At 40.6% G+C, this 27,667-nt stretch overlaps 1 protein-coding gene across 1 annotated transcript in view; it reads left to right on the forward strand.

Moving 5' to 3' along the window:
* Positions 1–3,938: 3,938 nt before the first annotated feature.
* ELOVL4 (ELOVL fatty acid elongase 4) overlaps positions 3,939–27,667 on the forward strand; it is a 32,399-nt gene continuing 8,670 nt past the window's right edge. The window contains exons 1-2 of the mRNA XM_036871302.1: positions 3,939–4,630; positions 26,285–26,472. Coding sequence (XP_036727197.1) covers positions 4,531–4,630; positions 26,285–26,472 — 288 coding nt within the window. The 5' untranslated portion in view covers positions 3,939–4,530. The remainder of the gene's footprint in view (positions 4,631–26,284; positions 26,473–27,667) is intronic.

Raw genomic sequence — 27,667 nt, forward strand, 5'->3', positions numbered from 1 at the left:
ACCTACCTAAGGAGGTAAAAGACCTGTACTCAGAAAACTATAAGACACTGATGAAAGGAATTAAAGATGACACAAACAGATGGAGAGATATACCATGTTCTTGGGTTGGAAGAATCAATATTGTGAAAATGACTATACTACCCAAAGTAATCTACAGATTCAATGAAATCCCTATTAAATTACCAATGGCATTTTTTTACAGAACTAGAACAAAAAATCTTAAAATTTGTATGGAGACACAAAAGACCCCGAATAGCCAAGGAAATCTTGAGGGAAGAAAAACCAGAGCTGGTGGAATCAGACTCCCTGACTTCAGACTATACTACAAAGCTACAGTTATCAAGACAATATGGTACTGGCACAAAAACAGAAATATAGATTGATGCAACAGGATACAAAGCCCAGAGATAAACCTATGCACCTATGGTCAACTAATCTATGACAAAGGAGGCAAGGATATACAATGGAGAAAAGACAGTCTCTTCAATAAGTGGTGCTGGGAAAACTGGACAGCTACATGTAAAAGAATGAATTTAGAACACTCCCTAACACCATACACAAAACTAACTCAAAATGGATTAAAGACCTAAATGTAAGACCGGACACCATAAAATTCTAGAGGAAAACATAGGCAGAACATTCTTTGACATAAATCACAGCAAGATCTTCTCTGACCCACTTCCTAGAGTAATGGAAATAAAAACAATAATAAACAAATGGGACCTAATGAAAAAAAGCTTTTGCACAGCAAAGGAAACTATAAACAAGAGGAAAAGACAACTCTCAGAATGGGAGAAAATATTTGCAAACAAATCAACGGACAAAGGATTAATCTCCAAAATATATAAACAGCTCATGCAGATCCATATTAAAAAAACAAACAACCCAATCCAAAAAAGGGTAGAAGGCCTAAAGAGACATCTCTCCAAAGACATACAGATGGCCAAGAAGCACATGAAAAGGTGCTCAACATCACTAATTATTAGAGAAATGCAAATCAAAACTACAATGAGTTATCACCTCACACCGGTTAGAATGGGCATCATCAGAAAATCTACAAACAACAAATGCTGGAGAGGGCGTGGAGAAAAGGGAACCTTCTTGCACTGTTAGTGGGAATGTAAATTGATACAGCCACTATGGAGAACAGTATGGAGGTTCCTTAAAAATCTATAAATAGAACTACCATATGACCCAGCAATCCCACTACTGGGCATATGCCCTGAGAAAACCATAATTCAAAAAGACACATGCACCCCAATGTTCATTGCAGCACTATTTACAATAGCCAGGTCATGGAAGCAACCTAAATGTCCATCGACAGATGAATGGATAAAGAAGATGTGGTACATATATACAATGAAATATTACTCAGCCATAAAAAGGAATGAAATTGGGTCATTTTGTAGAGACGTGGATGGACCTAGAGACTGTCATACATAGTGAAGTAAGTCAGAAATAGAAAAACAAATATTGTATATTAACGCATATATGTGGAATCTAGAAAAATGGTACAGAAGAACCAGTTTTTAAGGCTGAAATAGAGACACAGATGTAGAGAACAAACGTATGGACACCAAGGGGGGAAAGCAGGGAAGGGGGTGGTGGTGGTGGGATGAATTGGGAGATTGGGATTGACATATATACACTAATATGTGTAAAATAGGTAACTAATAAGAACCTTCTGTACAAAAAAATAAAATAAAATAAATTCAAAAAAAAAAAAGAAATTTAGTTGAAGTTATCATTGTAAAACTGGGTGTTATAATTTTAAGCTATTTCATGTGAGCCTCATGGTGACCACAAGGAAAAAACCTTTAGAGTTACACACACACACAAAATTTTTTTGCTATTTTATGTAAAATCATTTTATTATAATCATATCCTCTCCTTTAGTTTTTGTAGGTAACTGTATTGTATTTTTATTGAGTCCTCAACAAAGAACTCTGTTCTCAAAATTTTGCAGATACCATGGATGCTTGTATTTGATTTTGTTCTGTCACAATGCCACCAAGATCTTTGTTAGATGGCTGTCACTCTAGCTGAGTGGACAGCAGGTCTCCTTCCCTTTGCACAACAATCACAGTAGGTAGGCTTTGGGTTTGGTCAGCCAGTGGTGTTTGTAAACCACTTGTGAACTGAGGACTGGCCTGTCAGTCTCAGTGCTGGGTGATAGGGCTCCAGAGCAGGTAAGTTCTAGGGCTCTGGTTCTTGGTGTATGTTTGGACAGCTCATAAATGCAAACAAACATACTATTGTACCAAGTAGGGCATGAAGGAGTCAGAAGTGCCACTCCTGACATATTTGTCTTCACTTGTCTAGGATTTTCTTTTATGTGACAGGCGCCCCCTAGTGAATAGAGGGACTTAAGTTGGCCTCACTATAAAAGAGAGACTGGAGAAATACTCTCTGAAATGGTTTTAAGAACTTCACACTGTATTAAACGAGATGCTACGATTTCGTGCATGTGAATGGGAGAGAGGATGGGGATCTGTTCTCCATAGGAAGCATCCAGGACCTCACAATACAGAAGTAGTCATCAACTTTCTAGATGAAGTTCAAACTAATCTGAACCTTGCTAGACCACCAAAGTACATAAGTAGATTGTTGAACATTACCACTCTCCAAATATAGAGACTTGACTGGGTTTTTTTTTTTTAAATATAGCTAATAGCTTCTAGGATCAGACTGACACACATAAATTGCGGTTGAGACTTGAGAAACCATAATTTCAATCCAAAAAACTTTAATCTGGTAAATATATTTGATAAATTACATTTTATTTTGTTAATTTCAAAAATAGAGCATTTAATGAAGACTATGGTTGCTTGAGCGATACAATAAATCAGTTACTTTTAGTTATCTCTTCTTTCCCTAAAGTGTCTGTCACTTATAATCCTTGTTATGTTCTGAAAAAATGTTATCATTTTGACATCATCATAAATACTTATTAATTATTATTTATAGCACTGGATTGGGTCCTCAAAAAGGAACCCCAAATAATTCTTATCCTCTAGGATGCTTCCAATATACAATAAAATCAAAGAACATATAACGGGTCAATTGGAAAAGAAAGAAATCAAATAACTATGATAAAAGATAGTATTCAGATTATTTGAACAGTGTCAAAGAGCAGAAACAACACTGCATTCAATGGCCTTTAAATATAGCATCCTAAATCAAGAATTGGAGAAAAGGTTACACAAAAAGCAGGTGACATGCTTAAATACCAAGTAGGTGAAAAGGTTACTGGACTATTCTCAAAGGTCTTGTTCAATGTCAGAAACTATCAAATTACGAACTGTATGTAGTTCTGCTCCTTTTCAGGGGTAAGATTACCTTGTTACCTCCCATCATCTTCTTATTATCTAAACAATTTAAAAAAATACTTTTCCCTCTTTCACCTAGATTGTCTTTTGTCTCCTAAGCAATTATCCTTTTAGATTCACCACAACTCCGTCAGGTCTAAGCGGACTTTTCTAATTGTAAGGCCTCTCTCGGCCCTCTCTCTTTTCCTCATGACCTCATTTAATTATTAGAACCTTATTTAACAATTAAATTGCTTTGACTACTCTCTGTATATTAAAAGGGCCTACGGAACACATGCAATCATTCATGCAAATTATTTAACTTGCTAACGATTAGACCCCAAAGTCCATTCTCCATCACTGTAGCTGGGAAGACAAACATCCCTTTACTAATTTAGACGGATAACTTCTGTATCTCCCTTGTCATGGTGACAAGTCTGTGCAGGTGGAGGTGAAGGAAACAGAACCCAAGGGAAATCGAAGTGAATGACAGGTAAGGCCCAAAGCACGTCGCCTACCTCAGCCTTCCCCACAAAACGCCCATTCTTCCCTGTCCAGTTTCCTAAGGCGCATCCAGGGTGGATGCGAGGTCACGCGTGGGAAGGCGTCATACTCCTCCGCAGGGGCCCGATGGGAGAGGGAGGCGGGGAAGGGGAGCGGGGAGACCCGCGGGGGGAGGTGGCAAGGGGAGGCCGCGGTGCCCCGCTCCCCAGACCACGCGTAGAGGGCGAGGACGAGGGATGCGGGTCCGCCAGCGCCTGCACGACCCCGACCCCCGCAGGCCCCTCCCCGCCGCAGTATCCCTGCGCAAAGTCCCCGCGCGCGGGCGGGAGGAGGCGCGCGCCGGCCCCTCCTTCCCGCGCGCGCCCACGTGACGCCGGCCGAGGCGATTGGAGCGGCGGCGGCGCGCGGCGGCAGACGGGTGCAGCACCCGGCGCTCAAGGCAGCATCTCCTCCTCCTCCTCCTTTTCCTCCTCCTCCTCCTCCTCCACCTCCTCCTCCTTCTCCTCCCGGGAGCTTTGACGGTACCTCCTCCTCCGCCCGGCTCGTCGCCGCCGCCGCCGCCGCGGCGCCCAGACGAAGGGGAGAAGACGCAGCTGGGCCGCCGCCGTTAGAGGGGTCCCCGGCTGCCGCTCGCTCGGTCCGCCGTCGCCTCGGAGGTCGGTCCTCCCGCGGGGTCTCCGCTTCCTCCTCCCAACGCCGGCGCCCGCTCACCGCCGCGATGGGGCTCCTGGACTCGGAGCCTGGCAGCGTCCTGAACGTGGTGTCCACGGCGCTCAACGACACCGTGGAGTTCTACCGCTGGACCTTGTCCATCACAGGTAAAGCTCTCCATCCTCCATCCTGGCCCCGCGGGAGACACCAGCCCCCGGCCTCGGAGCGCCCGGCCCGGCAGCGCCCCCGCCCCCTGCGGCTGTTGGGATGCTGCGGATCCGAGGAGGTGCCGGGCGCGGAGACCGCGCTAGGGCACTGGTTAATCTGATCCGAACGTTAAGTCTTCCCCCTCCCCTCGACGCTTGCCCGGGTTTTCCTCTGCGCTTCCACCATCTCTCGTCAGGTCCTCGGATGCAGGAGCTGGCATTTCAGATGGAGCCTGGGCTGCTGAGAGCTCGGCGCAGGCCCGCCCCACCCTGTGGTCCCACATCTTCCGAGCTCTGACAGTTCTCTTTTGCACAGGGATCATTTTTCACATTTAGCAATATTCCGTCGGTGAGATGGCTCGGGAGGGCGGAGGGCCCAGTGGTCGCTGTCCTTTTGCTTCTTTTGGCCTCCTGGTTGCTTTGACACACCTGCTAATATTTTCTTGTCTAGCTCGTCCATCTAGAATATAATTTGGAATGAACAGTCAAAAGCCGTTGTTCGGCTCCTTGAACCTTGGAGGAGGTTAGTTTCCGAGGCTTTTTCAACAACAGATAGGCTTGAAGTGATTGTCTGTGATGGCTTTGCGCAGTGCAGTGCGGTCAGGGGGAGGGGGAAGGTTAAAACACCGGGAAAGAAGTAGGGAATCTTTAGGAAAGGGGGTCTCTACAGCAGCACCTAGAGGTTGTCCCGGAAGCCTACACATATACAATTGTCTTAAATTGGCAAACTTTTCCCTTTCGGTGTTGCAGTTTGACAGGGATCGTTGGTTGGCTGAGCTAGGCAGCTTTTCTAACGGGAAGAGTTGTGCTAATATGTTATTTGTATATTTTACCATTTATTTTCTTCACTTACTTCGGTTACTTTTGGGTTTAAAGCATTTACAAGTTTTTGAAATAAACAATTAAGCTAACAGGATTTTAGAAATGATCTTATGTTTTGCCGTTTCCAGTCCTTTTGCAGTATTGCCCTGCATCCCAGCGGCGCAGGAGGTTAACATTACATGTTGGGGCTGCGCCTCCCTTACCCAAGGAATGGAAATATATTCCTATAGTTCGGTGTTCGTTGTTAGAGTCAATGGGACAGTGGTTACAGCATGAACACAGTACAATACATGGGATATATGTCGTGGAAAGAAACGTGTGCTGGAATTATTTATGTGTGAGACAAAATGATTCTTTGGCATTGATATGGCTTTAACTTCTTTAGCAGAGTGTATTCTTTTTCAGAAGATCTCAAGTTTGGCACTGAGAAATAAGCTACTTATTTAGCTGTTGCACTTGAAAATGGTTAAAAAGCACTTTTTAATGGAGTCGTTCCTTTTTAAGTCTCCCTTCTATGTAGTGTACGCTGAGGTTATGCTGCTGTACCTACAAAAACTGGGAAAGATGTACCCTTCCCTTCGTCTCTGTGATTTTGGTCATTTAAACATTGCATCCGGGTTTCCCACTACACAGTTGTACAGAGCTGAACATCAGGCAAGCTCTTTGGCAGATAATTGCACTTTGCATACTTCAGAGTTCAGGCCTCGTCAAGGTCCTCCAGTCTCCATATAGCCTGCCACACCCAGGAGTTCTCATTCCTGTCTGTCTTCCCTTCCGACCTCAGAGCTTTCCCACCTCTGGAGTCGCAGAGCAATTGACAGCAAAGGTAGAATATGCCTTTCTGTGATGGTTAATTCCTTCCTAATAATGCTTGTATAAAAAAAAATCACAAATGAAACGGGAAGCTTTGTGCACTTGCCTCATGTGAAAGCTTTCCACGAGCCTGTGAAGGTCCAATAATATAATATTGAGGGCCAAGCTGGAGTAGTGAGAGTAGCCACTCGAACGAAGTGACCTCTCACTAGCAGATCAGAGGGAAGGTATTCACCCATGCTCTGGCTATCCACTTACGAAACCTGAGACTGCTTCCTTGCTTTCTGTAATGAGCTACCTAGTGTAGGTAGATGGTATTTCTTAGCCAACTTAGAGGCTTAGTGGGTTCTACCTTGTTGCTGTGTAAGAGGGATATTTCAGACTGAGGCAGAATAGGTCTGCCCCATTTCCTTTCACCCTCTCACCACCCCCACCCCCCTTCTTCTGTGCTCTCCTGTCTTTGATTCATTCGCACTACTCTGATTCCAAGAGGATCTCCTTGCTATAGTTTCATGAAAATCTGGGTGAAGGAGTTTCAAAGTAGAAAAGCAGTTTATGAGATGAGGCTGAAGAAGAAGTTGATGAGTCAGAGGGGAAGATAAAAGTGGGCAGAGAAAGATGGTGTTGAGAAATAGCGATGAGTATGGTGAAAGAATGCAGATCATTCAGGGAGAGAAAGCGATGAGCGAGGCTCTGTGCCCATGAGTGCATTCATCCTCACGCTGTAGTTGTGTGCTTCTTTGTTTCTGTTTTATCAGTTCATTAAATACTTTTCTCCACGGAGGTTTCTGCCTAAGTGTAAAGGTTTCTGCCTAACTCTATCTACTTTGGACTTGCAGAACAGGAATAGTTACACATTTGTAGAGTACATTTGATGAGCCCAAAGATTTTTGCCCTAGGGCAGTTTTTGCAAAAATACCATTTTGCGCTGTTATATCAAATGGTGGTATTTTTTAAAATAAATTTATTTATTTATCTTTTTTTTTTTTTTTGGCTGCATTGAGTCTTCGTTGCTGCATACAGGCTTTCTCTAGTTGCGGTGAACGGGGGCTGGTGGCTTCTCTTGTTGCAGATCACGGGCTCTAGGCTCGCGGGCTTCAGTAGTTGTGGCACATGGGCTCAGTAGTTGTGGCTCATGGGCTCTAGAGCACAGGCTCAGTAGTTGTGGCACACAGGCTTAGTTGCTCCGCGGCATGTGGGATCTTCCCGGACCAGGGCTCGAACCCATGTCCCCTGCATTGGCAGGCGGATTCTTAACCACTGCAGCACCAGGGAAGTCCCCCAAATGGTGGTATTTAATGAAACACGTCCAAAGCAATGTATACAAATTGGGCTTTTCAAAGATATCTAGCAAATACAGAATATGTCCCATAGTGTATGAACACAGAAAGTATTACTTTAACTACATCATTAACACTTTATACATTGGAGTCAAAACTTTGAAAGAGCTGTACTTTTAGAAAACCAGCAAAAATAAATTTTCCTTTCTCTATATTATATTTTTAGATTTTTTTTTTTTTTTTTTAGATATTTTGAACAAGTAAGTGAGTCTTGGTTTATAATATATAGGAAGGTATAGACTGGTATAGAACATTTTTATACCAGTTGGTGGCATGAGAGTAGGTACTCTGATGTCATTGTGTTTTTTTCTTCTATTTTTTCACTTTATGAGTACATTAAAATTATTAGGACTGGGATCCTAGGCTCAAAGTGTACATCTAATCAAGAAGAATTGTATGTAAAATTTGAAAACCAATGAGTCTTAATATCCCCAACTTATAAATACCCAATTGTACCCTAATTGTACCTTATATTTTCCGTTGCATTTATTATTTTAATAAATATGTATTAGTACCATTTTGCATAACTGACATTAACATAGAAACATCCTAGAAAGTTAATAGCCAGCATGCCCACAATAAGGCCAGATGTCTCTTGAGCTATCATATTTCTTTTTGACCACATGTTTGTTTTTTTTTTACTTTAAATTTTTTATTTTATGTTGGAGTATAGTTGATTAACAACGTTGTGATAGTTTCAGGTGTACAGCAAAGTGATTCAGTTATACATATACATGTATTTATTCTTTTTCCAATTATTTTCCCATTTAGGTTGTTACATAACACCGAACAGAGTTCCCTGTGCTATACAGTAGGTCCTTGTCGGTTATCTATTTTAAATATAGCACTGTGTACATTGACCACATATTTTTAGACAGCCATTGTTCTTGGAGTATGTTTGTACATGCCTGTGGGTTTGGTGGGGGACTTTGACACTGCTCTCTGTTCACAAATATAGCACCCTATACTTGGGTGAAAAATGAGTGTCTACTTGGGAGTTGAAGTTAGAGCGTGAAAGGCCAGTCTAGCTGGCCTTACCCTCACTTTACAGGGGCAGAAGGGAGAAGGGGATGAGTGGCTCAGGAGGAGGGAGGACTCCTGTGGGATGATGATGAAATTCAGAAGCTAGGCTTGCATAATCTTTCCTTCTTACCTCATCACCTGCCATGTGCAGGCACAGTTCTGGGCTCTGGGGAAAGAATGAGGACACTCGGTCACTGCCCCATGCAGCTTACGGCCGTTCCACCTTCCTTGGCATCATGGTCTGAAGGCAGTGTGATCAGAGTCAGAGTCAGGCCTAGTTGGGGCCTAGGGAAGGTCAGGAGATTACTTCTCCACTCTCCTCATCTCCACTTCTACTTGCACCGTAGTCTTGAGTCGTGAGAGGAATGTACAGGCTCTGCCTTTAGAGTATTTTAGCTGTTTCACCACGTGAAGTTGATGTGGATACTGTTGAGGAGAGTATTTGAAAGGTCGACTAAGGAAAGGGGTGTCAAAACTAAAAACCCATGGAAACTGGGAATGAGTTTAAGGGCCAGTGAGTCAGCCTGGCGTGCTGAAACTGGGGGCCCGTGGGAGAGGATGTTTAACTCAGCTCAGATAGGTAGGGTCTGTCCCACAGATTGCTGGGCCCCAGAGGAGCACGGGTCTTCAATATCGTCTATTATAGTTACGTTGGTTTTGTTATTTGTCACAGTTAATGTAGAGTTTTTTATCTACGTTATTATCTAAAACAGGTTTTTTGTTTGGCCTAGCCTGGAAACTCACTTACCATTTTCAATGTTTCTTTGAGAAAAGACATTCTAAGTTCTAGGCAGTTAATTAAAGACAAATCTCTGGAACGTGTCCACCTTCTAATGTGGGATCTCCCTTAGGCAGCATTTTCAATGAGGTCCTGGTCTTATCCTTCTTTCATAACCTCCCTGAAGCCTCTAGGAGGTCCATGCCATTTTAGGGTTGTTTGTTTGTTTGTTTGATTCTTGTTGCTTTTTTCCTCACCAGTGGTTTTTGGTGGCAGACTCCTGGATTCTAATGTCTGATGCTCTTGTCCATTCCCCAGCAGCATGTAGCAAAGCATCCAGTCACAGATGGAATTCCAGGAGGGGAAGACAGTGCAAATTCTAAAACTGGTGTCAGGACACAATTTTTTTTTTTTTAAACGTTTCTTTAATTTATTTATTTATTTTATATTTATTTTTGGCTGTGTTGGGTCTTCGTTTCTGTGCGAGGGCTTTCTCTAGTTGTGGCGAGCGGGGGCCACTCTTCATCGCGGTGCGCGGGCCTCTCACTGTCGCGGCCTCTCTTGCTGCGGAGCACAGGCTCCAGACGCGCAGGCTCAGTAGTTGTGGCTCACGGGCCTAGTTGCTCCGCGGCATGTGGGATCTTCCCAGACCAGGGCTCGAACCCGTGTCCCCTGCATTGGCAAGCAGATTCTCAACCACTGCGCCACCAGGGAAGCCCCAGGACACAATTTTATACAGTTAGATTCTTTGGCTTAGGGAAACAAGGTTTTAAGAATTATGTAGATAGTTATATCAGACAGTGCTTTTGTGATCTTAAGTGCCGCAAAGAAGTTGGTCATCCTTTTAAAATTCAATGTTTTATTTTTTTCTTGTCATATGATAATGTCATTAGTGAATGATTTAGTATTATTAACATAAGTATTATTTTACATTTATTGAGTCACTTCTTATTTTGAATTAGACATATATTAGCACATACAGAAGAGTTGGGTAACAGAATCTGTCTTTTCTCATGCTACATGGCTCTTTTTTCTTTTTCATTATCAGGACGTTTTTCAATTAAGGTGCTGTTGTTTTATTTTCCCTTAGAATGAGTATGTATTAGAATATATATTTAAAAAATCATATGGGTTTTGACTTTTAGAAAAGAGAAGGGGGTGGGATGGGGGGGTGGGAGGGAGGGAGATGTAAGAGGGAAGAGATATGGGAACATATGTATATGTATAACTGATTCACTTTGTTATAAAGCAGAAACTAACACACCATTGTAAAGCAATTATACTCCAATAAAGATGTTAAAAAAAAAAAAGAAAAGAGAAGGGAGGAAGAAATACATGGCCTTTCAAAACCAGTTTCCAGCTCTCCTTTCTAACTTGGTCAGTCAGCACTTCCCTGCCCACAGACGTGCAGCTCTAGCCAACTTGGATAACTCACCCTTGAGTAAAACGTGTGCACGTCTGCCTTGATGTCCCTTATCACACCGCCCTTGCCTTTACTGCCCTTTCCCCTGGCTCCTGCCCCACATGTCCTTCACCAAGACCCGCCCGGCTCAGTCTCCCTCCTACGCGGAGCCTTTCTCGGTCGTGGTACCTGGAGCAGCTCATTGCTCCGTCTGATCCCATCATCCTAAACAGTTGCTCATGTACATCCTTGTGCTGTTCCTTCTGGGACTCTGTTGTCTTGTACTGTTTTAACCTTCATTATTATTTATCTTTTCACTTTGTATTTTTCTCCCCAACACTAGGAAGTGCCCATACATTTGTTGATTTGATACAACCCTCTTAATCCAGTATAATTTCAAATAGTGATATATTCTGGTGGCTAAATACTAATAAGGTTTTGGGCTACACTAAATTACAGAGAGTTTTAAAAATGATCTTTATCATTTTTAAAGGTAGTCATAAATTCAGTTGATGTTGGCTAAATTTAATGAAGGAATCAAACCATTAAATCACTTAGCACAAAGTACTTTCAAGAGATATAAAATCAGATGTAATTCTTCCTCTCTCTTCATCGTCTGTGCAGAAGCCTTGTGATGCGTGTGGGAGTGAGGAGGGCAGCGTGGTGTAGGGAATGGAAAGGATCCTGGACTGGTGTTTAGATGACTGAGGCTTTAGTCCCAGATCTGCTGCTAATTAGCCGTGAGAGTTTGGAGCCGTCGCTTTGCTTTTCCAACTCAACTTTTTTCATCTCTTAATTGAGTTGAATTAGGTAATCTCTAAGGTCTCATCCGGCTCTTAAATTCTGGATATAGATGGAACTTTAAAAAATTCTTTAAATAGGTAAAGCAATTTCAAACAAACATATTGATAAGTAATTGAAAAACCTCATTCTATGCAACAATGCCAGTCTTTTCCAACAAAACTGTTATTAGTGCTGCCCAAGTAGTGAAAATAACAGATTCATATTTAGTCCTTTTTACTTTCTCTTATCTGCTCCATAGGAAATAGTTAAAGGAACAGAAAAACAAAGGGATACAGATATTTAAGCACCTGTTTTGACATAGCCCTGTGCTTGTTGCTATAATTCTGTACCCATTTAATGGTCTACATATTCTTTGAACAACCCAGAGTTAACTATTTTGTCAAAAATAATAATAACATTAGAGAATAAGTTTATTATTCTGCAGGTGGTTTCATGGTCTTGGGCATGGTAAAGGGCAAATTATTACATGGTCAAGGGCAAATTATTACATTTTTACATGGTCTTGGGCAAATTATTCCTGATTCTTTGGGGCTTATATTTCTACCTGTACAATTAGAAGGTTTGAGACTACATGTTCTCTTAAGGCCATTTATTGAATCCTTGTAATAGCTCCTAAAACAATGGCTTAGATAGTCTAAACTTAATCTTACTTCATATTTTTTTCTATAGAACATAAAAATTTTATCATACATTATTACAAAAGATTTTTCAGTTATAGACACTTTATCTTTGAGCATTTCTAACTTAAATTTGGAAGTATGGCTTAAAACTTTTGCAAAATTGCTACAAATATGTAGGCGTTGGCATATGGGGAAAACAAAAGAATTAAACGGTTTTGGTGTAAGTATGTTCCTTAACTAAAGTGGTAATTTAAAAAAATCTTACTTTTGTCATTTATTTTTCTCCATGGAATATTGTCATTCTTAAACAAATACCTCAATATAATATTTTATTTGTGGTCACATTTAATTAGAATATGTCTTGGAATTTGAAAGGCAAGTGCATTAATCCACTGAAGGAATCAGTTACTCACTGTTAAGTGTGATTGCATAAAGGCATTTGTGATTTTGAACTAGAGTGTTTGAAGCAGTATGTTCCTCTGTTTTCATTTTATTTGTTTATCAAATAAAACTTAGGCACAGATACGTATTGTTAAAGAATTTCATGTATTTGCACACCTGTGTTCATAACAGCACCATTCACAGTAGCCAAGAGATGGAAGCAACCCAGATATCCATTGAAGGATGAGTGGATGAACAAAATGTGATATATACATACAGTGGGATATTATTCAGCCTTAAAAAGGAAGGAAAGTCTGACGCAAGCTACAACATGGATGAACCTTGAGGACATTATGCTAAGTGAAATAAGCCCGTCACAAAGAGACGAATACTGGTGATGCCACTTATATGAGGTCTCTACAGTAGTCAGATTCATAGAAGCAGTGTAGTGCGGTGGTTGCCGGGGGCTGGGGAGAGGGGGAGATAGGGAGTTGTTTAATGGGTACCAGGTTTCAGTTTTGCAAGATGAGAAAGCTGCGGAGGTTGGTCGCATAACAGTGTGAATATAAGTAACACTAATGAAGTAACACTAATGAAATGTACACTGAAAAATTATTGAGACGGTAAAGTTCATGTGTTTTTTACTACAACTAAAAAAAAAAAAAGGAATTTCATATGTTATACAATTAATATAGCACCTCTAGAAATAATCTTTCTTTGGTGTTCAGTGCCGAAACAGTTGATTCTTCTATTTTATTTTTTCAGCTTATCGTAAAATGGCTTTCTTTGTAGAGTATGCATAGCTGTTGCTTAAAAAAAAAGTACCCACGTGACTAGACAGTAGCAAAGAACAAGGAGGACAACCTTGGCTTTGTATTTTGTTTTACAGTATTACCAAGAACCTCACACCTCGGGGAGTAGGCCTGGCAGGCAGTGATATTTCCGTGAGTTTAGAAGTTAAACAACTTGCAGATGACAGTGTCGTGGAAATGGGTCGAAAGAGGTTGTTTCCTCTCTTCGCCCAGTGCTCTCGTCTCCCATCACACTCACCCAGCAGGAGAGCGGCGTCCTCTGACCTGTGTACCTTCTCTTATTTTACCTTCTCTTGTACTGCTTTCTTATGGACATAGTATTTAGAATGCTAAATCTGAACAAAGTCATAATACCACCAGAGGTAATCTAAAGGAAAGCATCTGAAATGCTTAATGGTTCTGTAAGTGCTGTCATATGAGAGTAAACTAAAAAGTGATTTTTATTTATATAAATGTATACATAGCTAAATAAATATATAAACATAAATATTTATATATTTATTTATAAATATATAAATATATATATAATATATACATTTATATAAATATATGTATATGTAGTTATATATACATGTATTTATAAATAAATATACATAGATAAATATATATACATAAATGTGTATATATGAATATATATCTAAATGTATATATAACTAAATAAATATATACAAATATATAAATATTTATAATATTTATAAATAAATATATACATATAATATATACACTTATTTATATAAAGGTATAAATGTTTTTATACATTTATACAAATATATTTATATGTATTTATTTATATATAAATGTATTTATATATAAATAAATATACATAAATGTGTATATATATGTGTGTGTGTATATGAATATATATCTAAAATATAAAGAGTGGTGATTAGCCTGAGAAGGTGAAGTTGACTTCCATATTATGGACTAGCTAAGACTGTAAGAAAAGTATATTCAAAGGGAATTATGAAAGTGTTTGCCAAATTTCATAATGCAGCAACTGGAAACTACTGTTAATTATTGAAGAGGAATTAATTAAGAATTGACCATGGATCAGCTAATAGAACTGTGAGCAAAGAAGGTCTCGGCTCAAGTGCCCATTAAAATGCACATACATTGTCCAGTAGTTTCTCAATCTTTTTTTGTTAAAGGGAATCACCATTTCAGTTTTCTTAAAGCCTTAGGAACGTTGGCAGCACTAAGGGTGATGTCTGGACTTGGATCTCTCCGATTAGCACAGGGAGGGTGTTTTATGACTGCTTTTTCTCAGAAGCCCAGCAAAACGTGAAAATGGGGTGAGAGGGAAAGTACTTACCTGCATTCTTTCTGTCTTGGCTTCTCGTATACGAGGCATCATTCTTCTATATCATATATATATGTATATTTAAGCCTATTTCTTCATCATAGAGTTGTTAAATAATACCTACCTCATAGGCATGCTGTGAACATTAAATAACGTAAGGTGTACAAAATGCATATTACAGCATTTTATAGTCCATAATGATCCTATACTGGAATCATTACATCCAGCAAATACTGTTTTATTGCTCAGTCATCACAGTGAACATTGATCGAATGCTTACTGTGTGCCAGGCTCTGTGTCCTGTGCTTGGTTTGTGTTGTTACATTTTATCCTCCTACTCCTTTGGGCTCGGTATTGTTACCGTCCCTATTTTCTAAGCGAGTAAACTGACCAGACCTTATTCCATCTAGGACTAACCCTCCCAGATGAAACCTCAGAGTAATCGGTCTTCAGGTCACATCACACATTGATTCACTCACCTCATCCATGTTATTGGCTTTTCTCCTTTGAAGCTTCTGGATCTGTCCCTATTTATCTGCAGCCTAGGGGAAATTTTATAATTTCTCTCACTTTCTACCTTTATTGTGTTCTCTGTTCAGGCGAACTTCGAATCAAAATTCTTTTTTTTTTCCTGCTTTTTAACTCCTTTCTCCATTCTTTCAGGCTCTTGGGTGAGTATTATACAGCTGAGTTCATAAAACTATGTGCTGGCCATTTGCTTCCTCAGACCCCGCAACTCACCCTGGCCTTACTGGTGATGACCTCTGCTCCCTCCTATCTGCCCATCACACTCTGACCTTCGGTCTTTTTAAGCTCAGCCTCTGCCTGGTTTACATCTGAATTCTGCAAGAGCTGCCCTTTCCTTCCATTCATCCAGGTGTTCTTCCAAACTCAAACCAGCATCCTCTTCCCTGAGCACACGGGGGGTTAAAGCAGACAGACATTCCCCCGTTTCATCACCCTGACTCAGTAGGAAACTTATCCCTCAGTCCTCCAGCACCTTCAGAATGTGTCATTTCTACAGTAAGTCTTAGATGGTTACCTGTCCCCTTGTATCCAGTTGTGTGAAGACCTTTCTCCTCTGCTTCTGCCTTTTTCACCTCACTGATACCCCAGCTCTCCCTTGGCTTGGAGAATATATTAAGCATCACATTTTCGACTAGGACCTAGAAGAGACCTTACGGTGGTATTTAGTTTATCCTTGTCACAGAGATAAGATCTTTCTCAAACTCTTCTTGACAACAGTAATCTATGTTTTTCATTAAAAATTTCTTTTAACAAATGTTCGAAGGCATTGTTATAAAGATACATCAAGGAATAAAGGCTGTAGCCCCGGCCCTCATGATATTTATAATAAATGGAGGAAGACATTGACTACCTCCTTCAGAAAAAGACTGCAGTTTCTCTTTGGGGTGCTTTTAGTGTACAGCGTGACATGGAATCACTGTTGTTTTTGCATAGTCAGTAGAGGCAAATGGATTTATAACAATATCATCTGAATATTAGTGATTAGCTGCCAGGTGTTAAAAAACATGGAGTTGATTTGCAACTGTTGGTTCTAACTTATTAAGGAGGGGTGACTAGTTATAGAGAATAATGTATAGTATATACTTCTTGATGTCTTGACTGTACTCCCGAAGCTACTCCATGTCTCTAGTTGGTTGTCGGACTTGTGTTTTTCTTTTGTTTATGGGAGGTTAAATAGAGGCAGATGTTGTTAGAAAAAAAGAAGTGGCTGATTTATTCAGGTAGGCTCTAGGAACAAATAAATCAAACTTACATGACTTGATTATATATTATATAAAGTAGGCCCACACCTCTGAGTAGGCTAGAGCAGTTCTTCTTAGACTTCAATGTGTTAATCACCTGGGAATCTAATCAAAACACAGCTCTGGCTTAATAAGTCTGGAGTGGGGCCTGAGATTCTGCATTTCCAGTAAGCTTCCAAGAGGTGCTTTACCGTTGTTGCAGGGACCACACTTTGAATAGCAGGAGAATGGAGTTTTCTTAGTGTTTTGGGTAATCTGCTACTATGAACTACGATGGAAAAAGAAGAATTTTTAAATATTCTTAAGCTACTGATTTTAAAATTTACTTAAGAGAACCCTAGTTATTTATTTATTTATTTACCCCAGCAGGGACTTTGTATTTCTTTTAGAACGATATTGATCAATAACTCTTGCTCATTTTCCCGGAATGAAAAGGGCGGTTTAGAAGTGCCTTGAATGTCGAGAATGTATACACGTGTGACGCTCACCGTGCCGTGCCGCGGAGATTGGTACAACATTGTACGTCGACTCTACTTCAGTAAAAAAAAAAAGAGGAAGAAGAAGAAGAAATGTCTTGCATCGCTACGCTCACAGTAGCAGTAGCCACAAGAACAGCATCTATTTTCTAGACACTTGGTGGCCTCCGTTGCGCTCAGCCTCGGCCATTTGCTGGGTGCAGGCACTCTGGGAGCCTTTGTAGCTGTGCAGTTAGCACATGCAACCCCTGTCCCGCCTGGTGTGGGACACACTTAAGCAGACAGTGACAGCACAGTTGCATGGCATATAGAGGCAATCACAGTGTGCTTTAAAAGTTTCAAAAGAAATACACATCTAATACTTTCAAGCGTGCAAAAAGGGTTCGTGTTGGAGAGGCTTCCTACAGAGGGGTTTTTTCGTTGGAAGCTCAAAGCAGCTCTGTGATTTGGGGAATCTTATGATCCCCGCCCCCACACATTTTATTAATACATAGGAGGAAACTGTGGCTCAGAGAGTTTCAGGTTCATAGGTGTCATGGGCTAGGAAATGACCGACAGGGCTGGAATCCAGCTGTTCTTCATTCCGGGCTTGTCCCTTGCTTGCCCTGTGCCACACTCCCTCTGCCTCGTGTGACTCCCCAGGTCATCACCCACCTAGCATTGTTTCCTCCTGTACTCGTGTGCCCTTTCTTGTTAATTCTAGGAATTTGCATCTTCTAAACATTAAAATTTTTACTAATTTTTCTTTTGGGAGATGATGACCAGCTTAGACTACTTGGGGAAGAAAGTCCATTCTCACTGGTAGAAATCCTGAGTTCTAAAAAGCTTTAGAAGAAATAAGCCTTTCAAAGAAAGAGGAGGCCTATAGCAATTTTTAGGAAGTTGCTTTAATATATATAGTGATAGTTTGTTGTAAGAATCAATTACTCTTCTTTGTATATAAGTAGACGTTTCTAAGGACTTGGGTTACTTGAAAACTATTGGACTATAAATATTCTATTATTTATTAAAATCTGGTTTACATTTTCTTAAAAAGGAGATTTTTTTCTTAAAAAAACACCTTTTTTTCCAAATAATTAAAAATTTAGAGTTAGACTTGCTATGTATTTGCTCTCCTGAATAAATTACAAAATGTGCTGTATTCTCAGTATATAAGTTAAAAAATATTCTGTCTTCTCACTTTAAACTCTTCTCCTAAGATGAATTACTGATGGTAATTTTTCTTTAATTTGGTTTAACTCTTCTCTTGGGACGGAGGAGGACTCAGTGGTTTGATTATCGTGGGTAATAATGACAGTGCTGACACGTATTGAGCTCTTATTCTGCGTCAGACACTCTACATGCAGAGTCTGATTCCTCCCGACAGCCCTGTCATCACCCGAAAGGCCAGCGAGACTAGGTGACTTGCTGGGGCTTATGCAGCTGCTAAATGAGGAAGCTGGGGTTGTCAGCCTGCTGGTCTGACTTGAATGCCCATATCCAGAACCTAGGGAACTCCTCTAGGTCAGGAAGAAAAGGCCTGGAAGACATCGAAGGGCTTGACTCTTAGCGGGAGGGGCTCAGATGATCCCTGACGTAGGACACACCTGAGTGGAGGCGCGGGTGCAGAGGGAATGGGGTGCAGCGGAAGGAAGGGCTTTGCGGTGTCCACGTGTGCTGGGAACTCTCCCGTTTAACCATCGCCCATCCACCCTGTGAGATGGTTATTATTTCCTCATTAAAAAGAAGAGGAGAGACCAGTTGAGTCTCCATCCGTAGAGTCTGTCGCCCACCCCATCGCTTTCAAAACACCGTCCTCTCTTGGTCCTCACAACATCATTTTCTCTTTTCCTTCCTCTCTGGTTGCTTCGCAGCCACGGATCCCACTTTTCCCTTAAGTGTCCCCCAGGGTTCAATCTTTGTTCCTTTTATTCTCTCGTTCTATGCGCTCTTTCCGTTGTGACCTGAACTTCTGCTGGGGTTCTCATTGCCGGTGACTCCCCTGTGCGTCTGCAGCCCCGGCAGTCATCTGCAGCTCCAGAGCCTACTGGACACCCCCACCTAGGTGTCCCATGAGTGCTTCAAACACAAGCTGCTTAAAAATGCACCTGATCGGACTTCCCTGGTGGCGCAGTGGTTAAGAATCTGCCTGCCAATGCAGGGGACACGGGTTCGAGCCCTGGTCCGGGAAGATCCCACATGCCGCGGAGCAACTAAACCCACGCGCCGCAACTACTGAGCCTGCGCTCTAGAGCCCGCGAGCCACAACTGCTGAGCCCGCGTGCCACAACTACTGAAGCCCACACGCCTAGAGCCCGTGCTCCACAACAAGAGAAGCCACTGCAGTGAGAAATGAGAAGTCTGTGCACCGCAACGAAGGGTAGCCCCTGCTCGCCGCAACTCGAGAGAAGCCCTCGCACAGCAACGAAGACCCAGTGCAGCCCAAAATAAATAAATTAATTAATTTTTTAAAAATGCACCTTATCATCTCCTTCCAGATCTGCTCCTCTTCCTTTATGCTCTGTCCTGGATCCATGACTTTACCATCTGTGCCACCAGGCAAGTCAGAAATCTGGGGGTAATCCTGAACTTTTCTTTCACTCTCACCTCTCACGTCCATGTCAACCACCACGTCTGTAGATTGTGCCCCTGTGACTTTCATATCTGCCTATCTTTTCCATCACCAGTGCAGCCCCCGAATCCAGGTTTCCCTCATTTCTTGCATTATAGTGGTCTCCAAGGCTGGCTTCCCATCAGCATCACCAGGGGAACTCTGACGTCGTAGTGCTGGGCCCCCCCCCCCAACAGAGATGTTGATTCAGTAGACACTGGGGTGGAGCCTAGGAATCTATATTTTTAACAAGCAGATGATCCTTCTGTGGGCAGCCTAGCAACAGACAGATACCTGAGAACCACTGATCCAGCTGGTTTCCCTGCCTTTCCCCTTCAGTCCATCTCCCACTGCCTCCGTCATGATCTGCTAAAAGCCGAATGTGGTCTCCTGTTTCTAACCAATGAAGCATCTCCCCATTATCTACAGGATAAGTTCCAGCGTCTTCAGCATAGTTTGTGAGACTCTCCCAGGTCTGATCTGACCTGTAAATCTCCAGTCATTTCCTGCCATCTTTCCTTGTATATATGCTCTACCTCAGGCCTGCTTAGTTTACAAAATGAGTGCTTTATCTCTTGATTTGGGGCTCTTTATACATATGGTTCTCTCTGCAAGAAAGCCTTCGGCCCTCCCTGTCTGCTTGGCAAGTCCCTCCTCTTTCCTTCAAGGAACAGTTCAGATGTCAGCTCTGGAAGTTTCCCTCGTCGCCTCTCTCCTGTCCCGCCACTGTTCTCAGACTGGCCTCTGACATTGCTGTCATCGTCCTGCAAAGCAATTGATTTTTCATGTCTGTCTCCTCTAATAGCTGGGGAATTCTGAGAGGTCAGGGACCACATAACCTGTTGCAAATCACTTAGCTCAAAAGGGATGGAGGGTCTGACTTGAAAAGCTGTTCTATATACCATGCTGGGTGATTTTAAGATATAAATCAGGTAAAGAATAAAAGACTATTGGTGGAGGGTGTTCAAGGGAAGCCCCACTTCAGATGGACCATTTTTCCTCCCATTTTTAAAATAAAGGTATAATTTACGCATGATAAAATGAACTCTTTCCGTGGATCAGTTTGTGAGTTCTGGCAAACACATACAGTTGTGTAACCATTCCATGGCCTTTTAACATGGATAAAATTGTGTGATTGCTGACCAGACTAATGTTTGTAAATAAATCAGTCCCACTCGGCATGAGCTTTATGAAACAGTCAAAATGTTCTAAATGGAAACTATTTCCTGAGAAAGAAGTTAACTCTTAAGGGTCTGGAAGGTTAAGGTAATGTGTCTTAGGAATTCTTATTATTGAAATAAAGTTTCTTGCTCCTAAACTTGACTTGCTATAATATTTAGCTTTAGGTTTGCTTAACATTAAAACTCAGAGAGGGAACTCATTACCGAGGGAGACAGCTTTTCTACTTACAGAAAAAGAGACCTCATGGTTAGAAATGTTCTGAATTTAGGTCTAATTTATTTCCCTAAAGCTCTTCTCACTGGTTCTCTGGCAATAGAGCATAAATCTGATATCTCTTTAGTATTTGATGAGGCCTCCTTTTTTCCAAGCTAGACATCCTCGGTCCTTCCCCAGCATTTAGTGTCATGTCTTCCAAAGCATCACGATCCCCCAACCAGGTCTGCCAGATGCACCACCCGTGAAAGCATGAGCCTTGGTTTGTTTCTTTCTTGTCCTTCTTTCTGCTAAGGGGACTTTTGCAGGTCCCTCTTGTTTTCTTTCTCCTGAAGGAACATGATGGATAGTCACAATTCTGTTTGAAAATTTTCTTTAAACCTATAATTTAGGAAGAAATTGATGGGAGCATTTCTCCCTTAAAATGAGTGGGTGTGGTGACTGAGTGGCCCTGGAAGAGCTGTTGGGCCACAGGAGTCTCTTGGCCTCTCTGAATCTCATTTCTGAGATAAAGGGATCATTTCTAAATCTAAAATTCTTCACATCTAGTTTAGATCAAGTCTTCCATGCAACATGAAAGGCTTAAAATTGTTAATAAATAGGCCCAAAAGTGAGAGCAAAATCATCAAGATATAAAGGCATAGACCTGTTAATAAACATATTAATAATATAAAATATAGAAAGAAGACAATTTGGCAAACAGATCAACTGGAGTCCAATTTATATTTCTACCATATTGATTCCCCCACACCCCCACCAAAAAGAAGAGCTTTTCAAAGAGAGAATTCCCAAGAGTGTTACGTGAAACCCATTTGAATCTTGGTATTCCTTGATGACAGAATTTGACTTCAGTGGTGGCAGGAGGGATAGGGTTTCAACAGAATTTTTCTTTTTTTTTTCCTAATAAATTCATGGTATGGAATCCCACCCATAGCTGTGTAGGAGTAGGGTATTGACAGTGTACCAGAAATATATCTTCTTTTACTCTAATATGCGTAATCTACATTTGGATTCAGTGTAACTCAAATGAATAGAGGATTTAATTTACCTTCAAAAGGTTATTAAAAAAAAACACCAAACTCAGGAGGAGAGGTCAGACTTATGGTTACCAGAGGTGGAAGGTGATGGGATGGGGCATTGGAGGAAGGTGGTCAAAAGGTATAGACTTCTGGTTATGAGATAAGCACTAGGGATTCAGTGTACGACGTGAGGACAGTAGCTAACACCACCGCGTGGTATATAGGAAAGTTGTTAGAGTAAATCCAAGAGTTCTCATCACAAGGAGGAAAAATGTTTTCCTTTTTTTCTTCTTTCTTTTCTTTTTATTTTCTCTATATGAGAAGATGGATGTTAGCTGAACCTATTGTGGTCATCATGTCACAATCTATGTAAATCAAGCCATCATGCTATACACCTTAATCTTATACAGTGATGTATGTCAATTGTTTCTCAATAAAACTGGAAAAAAGCCAAAAGAAAAAGGTAAGCAAGTGCACACATCTTTCTTAGAAGAAAGGCAACATATAAAAAATGTCATTTAAACATTTGTGTTAATGAAAAGCTGGATAATTCATTATTTTATATAAAATAGTTCATTATTAAAATAAAATAGGTAAAGCTTCAGTACTCGTGGTTTTTCTTTACTGTTCTAATCTGCCATCACTTGTTTTTGGTTCAGGACTTGGAGGACTGTTTAGTAATGGTGAATTTTTGTATGATTGTTTGATACTATTGTGACCTACTCAGTCCTTCTTTTTTGTGGAAAAGAGAACATGTAAAAGAAGTGTAGGCTATCTTGTCAGATAGAAATATTAATGCACACAAATTCAGAAAGACACAGATAACTGCAAAGACGTGGAGAAATTTCATGCAAATGTTATCACAGAGTGGAAGTTGCTATTGTACTGTGATTCACGTTGCTGACAATGGCTACAACTTCTGTGATAATCATTGGGGGTGGAATTTTTGAGAGCTCTCTGACCCTTGTAAACTGGAGGGCTAATCTGAGATGGATACGGTGTGAAATGTCGCCTTTTATAGGCTGGGCGTAGGGCTCTGTTAAGTGGTTGTCAAGTGAAGGCGTGACTTGCATTGTTGGGTGTTGTGTTTTTTCCCTGGAGAAAGCAATGTGGTAAAGACATTGAGCCCCATGGAGCACACATTCACTCAGTACTGGGGTGAGGTGCTGTTGACTGACTTCAGGTTAAAGCCGTGAGCCGACGTGGAGGAGGATTGGGAAGAGCTGTGGGGAAGGGTTGCTGGACTCTGAAGAAACCTCGACTATCAGTAACTGTACTGTTGGGTTTCACTGAAGGGATAGACAATAAAGGACTAATATGAAAAAAAATGATCTACTCCTCATTTATTCATCAAATAAATGTTCAGGCGCCTCAACAGGCCTGGTAATACAAGAGTGAGGTACCCAGCCCCGGCCTTGAGGGAGATGGCAGTTTAAGGAAGTTTACAGGACCGTGTGATGCCCTGTAAGGGAACACACGTGCAGGGACTCTGGCCGTGAGAAGTGGGTCCCCTGGCCAGCGGAAACTGCATATTTTCTTAATCCAGTTTTCCTTACCTTCAATTCCATTCTTCCTCCTAATTGTTATTTTAAAAAGTAACAATTTTCAAAAATTTTAAAAAAAATCCCAAGGGATCCCCTAGTTTTCTGATACTCAAGGACGGTCCATGATGCTCTTGGCGTAGAGTCAGTTGGAACTTCCTAGAAAATGCAGAATCTTCCTAAAAATGGGCTGTACCCTGAGCTGCTGAGTCAGAACCTGCATTGTAACTGTGCCCCCAGGTAATTCTTCTCCTCATTAAAGTTGGAGAAGCACTAATCTAGTTCCCCTTCATCTCTCCATCAGGAGATGAGGACCGATTATGCCCTTAAGGTCCTACCCACAGCTACAGAGCTGGCATTGAAACTCAGCCCGACTGTTTACTGATGGAGCCTCCTGTGCCTTCTCGGATACGTCTGCTACTCCTTATCTGCTCCCCTCCACCTCTTTACCCTTCTCTTGGCCTCTCTCAGTGTTTCATCTTATCAGACCTGCAGCTTCTTACTCGTGTCTCTTTAAATACCTCTGTTGAGTGATTTACTCATACTGTGCATCTGAAAGAAGGAGCTTATTTATTTATTCTTGATTTAGGGGAAAGTTTGGCCCCATTTCCCTAGTTTTTTCCTGCTTGCTGCTCAGAACTGCCTTTGAAGTCAAGAGGAATTCTGTGTGTATAAGAGCAAGACATAATCCGTGATGTCAGAAATTAGAGTCTCCTTACAGGTGAATTTATCTTCCTGTCTTTGTTACATAGATTCTCTCATAACAGAGTCCTTTTGCTCTTTGTATCCATGGGAAAAGCAGCATCTGCCCTCTGTCTAGTTTGTGGATGGGGGTGAAGCACCCCGGCAGCTCCTTCCCTAGTGACCTGAAGTAGAGCCAAGCTTTAGGATTTAGGGGATTTGTATTCGTTTGTTTTTTTTTTTTTCTATAATATAGAAAAATAAAGATCTAAGTCGATGAATACCCCATGTTTTAGGTTGGCTTTTGGCATAGAAAGATACGGTCACAGAAGAATAATACGACAACAGTAAAGAAAAGGGAACAACCACTGGTAAGACCATAGTGGCACAGTGCCTTCAACAAAAATCAGCCCCCCATCTTTTAAGTCACTCCCTCCTTGTAACAGGATTACTCTCTCTCCTGTCTTTTAAGTACTTTAGTTTATTTTTAATTCTGGAATATGTTTTGATTTGAATGACAGAACCATAATTTCCATGAATAGATAGAGAGTAGGCCTCCTCTGTAAGCAATAAAGTAAAATCAGTTTTTCTGGGTTTTTTGTTGTTGTTGTTGTTGTTTTCGTATGTGTTTTTTTTCAAGTCACTATCCCACCCTTCTAACAACTCTTATTTTATAGAAACCATGGTTATTGTGTCATGCCCCAACTTCGGAAGCTATGTGATTAAATATTTTTGTATTTGTGTTTCATGTCATGTATCTTATTTTCTGTTGGCAGCATATAGAAACAGACTAATTTATTTTTAGGTAAAGTATTTTGAAAGACAGTTAACTTATCCAGAGCTATTTTGCATATATAGTTTTAGTAAAACTGACAGTTTAAATAAGGGGACATTGTAATGAGCAATTAAGTTAAATCCATTTAGGCTAGGTTTTAGGAGATGGCTGAAAGATAAATTTTTTTTTTTACTTTTAAAAAAATATATTATTTTCCTCAAAATAGAACATAGAAATGTTTTGCATTACCAAGAATAAGCTAGACATTAGATTCACAACCTTTAAAATGCTGTTTAGCTTTTAGAAATATAAAAATTAACTTCAGTGTCCTTTTGTAATGTAAATTTTTGTCAACCTCATATTTTATCATCATGCTTCTCTTAGAAATGTTTTGCATTACCAAGAATAAACTAGACATTAGATTCACAACCTTTAAAATGCTGTTTAGCTTTTAGAAATATAAAAATTCATTGTCTTTTTGTAATGTAAATTTTTGTCAACCTCATATTTCATCATCATTTTTCTCTTAGAAATGTTTTATTTGTGGCAAAATTCTATTATAAATGTGACGTAGGGTTGCATATTTGAATTTAAAAACAGTTGATTCATTTAAAATGAAATAACATGTTACATTTTATATATATATACACACACACACATATGTAAGGTAAATGATTTATAGCTTTAGAGAAAAGTACTTAAGTTGGTTATATTCATGGGAAAAAAGGTAGACTCATGTTCTCAAGGAAAAAGAAAAATGTCTTGAATATGTGGTTGCTGTTTAAATAAGTTACAGGAATGTAATGATCTCTAACTTAATCCTCAACTTAATACACATATAACTGTACTCTTGTCTTCAGTATCCAGAAATATTCCGGGGAACGGCTTCCATGCTCCAGACCTCTTCAGTTTACTAAGTTTTTCCTGCCTTCGGCATAGGATGGAGCAGCTTCCAAACTGTGCTAATAAATTTCAGATGTTTAATATGAAAGTCAGGTTTCTCCTTAAAGTATTTATTTTCTGTCTATGAAACCTTTGATTAACTTTTCATCCCAAGCCTCTTCTGTATTTTCAATGAGCTTTGTTTCTTCTCTCTGTTCTCGAGGTTCTCTGTAAAACATATAACGTGTGCCTTATGTAATGAAACTTCATTTTCAAAAGGTACTCCCAGGAATTGGTCTCGTTTCTTTGGTTTTTACGTCATGTATTTTTGTTGGGCCTCTAAGAATCTGTATTTGGTCAAATTAGGAAAACAAAGTTGAAACATTATGCTTCCTAATAAGTTCATTTTATAGAACATTTATTGTATAAGGAATTTTATGTTCTCTCTGTAGATAAACGTGTGGAAAATTGGCCTCTGATGCAGTCCCCATTGCCTACGCTTTGTATAAGTACCCTTTACCTCCTGTTCGTGTGGCTGGGTCCAAAATGGATGAAGGACCGAGAACCTTTCCAGATGCGTTTAGCGCTCATTATCTATAATTTCGGGATGGTTTTGCTTAACCTTTTTATCTTCAGAGAGGTAGGTTTACTAAAGTTCACTTTATAATTCCCCAGGTCTATTGCAAATTAAAAAATGAGAATGTGTAAAACTATCATTGTAATGTTGTGCCCTAAGATAAATGTTAGCTACTCTAAGAGTAAATTTTATGTTATTGACAGTTTTCATTTTTGGATAACAAAAATATGAAACATATATAAAGTTTAAGACAGTTGTTTAAAGTGGGATTTTGAAGCAGACAGACTGGATTCTAAAATAACCCTTACTAGCTTTTCTGACACTGGAAGTTATTTAACATTTTTGAGATTCATTTTCCCCATCTGTAAGATGGGCATAATACCTAACTTCTAGGGTATCAGAGGTAAGTGAGATAATTTTTACATAGTGTTTGGAACACATTAAGCACTCAGTAAATAGTTGTAGCTGTATGTTTATAATTCTTACTCAGCAGTTTCAGGTTTGGTAGCTGATGAAAATATGCAGATGTGAAATACCGATCTCAAGTTTAAAGCCTGTTACATGGTGTCATTGTATTTTAGGTTGGACGTGAAGTGAGTTAACTGTTACACAGCTGTTGCTATTAACCACTGTCCACCTTTCTGGGCAGCAGCAAATCCTGCGTGGCGTTTTGAAAGGAAACCCTAAAGGCTAGATCGGCACAGCCGTTTCTTAGGTTGTAAGAGCAAAAGGAATTTGTTTTCCAAGAGCCTCTTCATTAACATTCTGTGTGAACCCAGAGCACTGGACTGGTGATGCTAGGAGAAAGAATAGTATCTCCTTTTTTATTTTTTTTATTTTTTAAATTTTATTGATTTATTTATTTTTGGCTGTGTTGGGTCCTCGTTTCTGTGCGAGGGCTTTTCTCTAGTTGCGGCGAGTGGGGGCCACTCTTCATCGCGGTGCGCGGGCCTCTCACTATCGCGGCCTCTCTTGTTGCGGAGCACAGGCTCCAGACGCGCAGGCTCAGTAGTTGTGGCTCACGGGCCCAGTTGCTGGGCGTTGTGGGATCTTCCCAGACCAGGGCTCGAACCCGCGTCCCCTGCATTGGCAGGCAGACTCTCAACCACTGCGCCACCAGGGAAGCCCCAGTATCTCCTTTTAAAAACCTTTCTTTAATTGACAACTTAGCCTACAGAAGCTCAACTTCATAAAAAACTTTAACTTATTTACCCAATTTGTTAGATGCAACCCACTCTGGTTCAAGAGTAGAAATCCA

Source organism: Balaenoptera musculus, chromosome 12 (genome assembly GCF_009873245.2).
Source record: "Balaenoptera musculus isolate JJ_BM4_2016_0621 chromosome 12, mBalMus1.pri.v3, whole genome shotgun sequence".
Taxonomy (NCBI): Eukaryota; Metazoa; Chordata; class Mammalia; order Artiodactyla; family Balaenopteridae; genus Balaenoptera; species Balaenoptera musculus.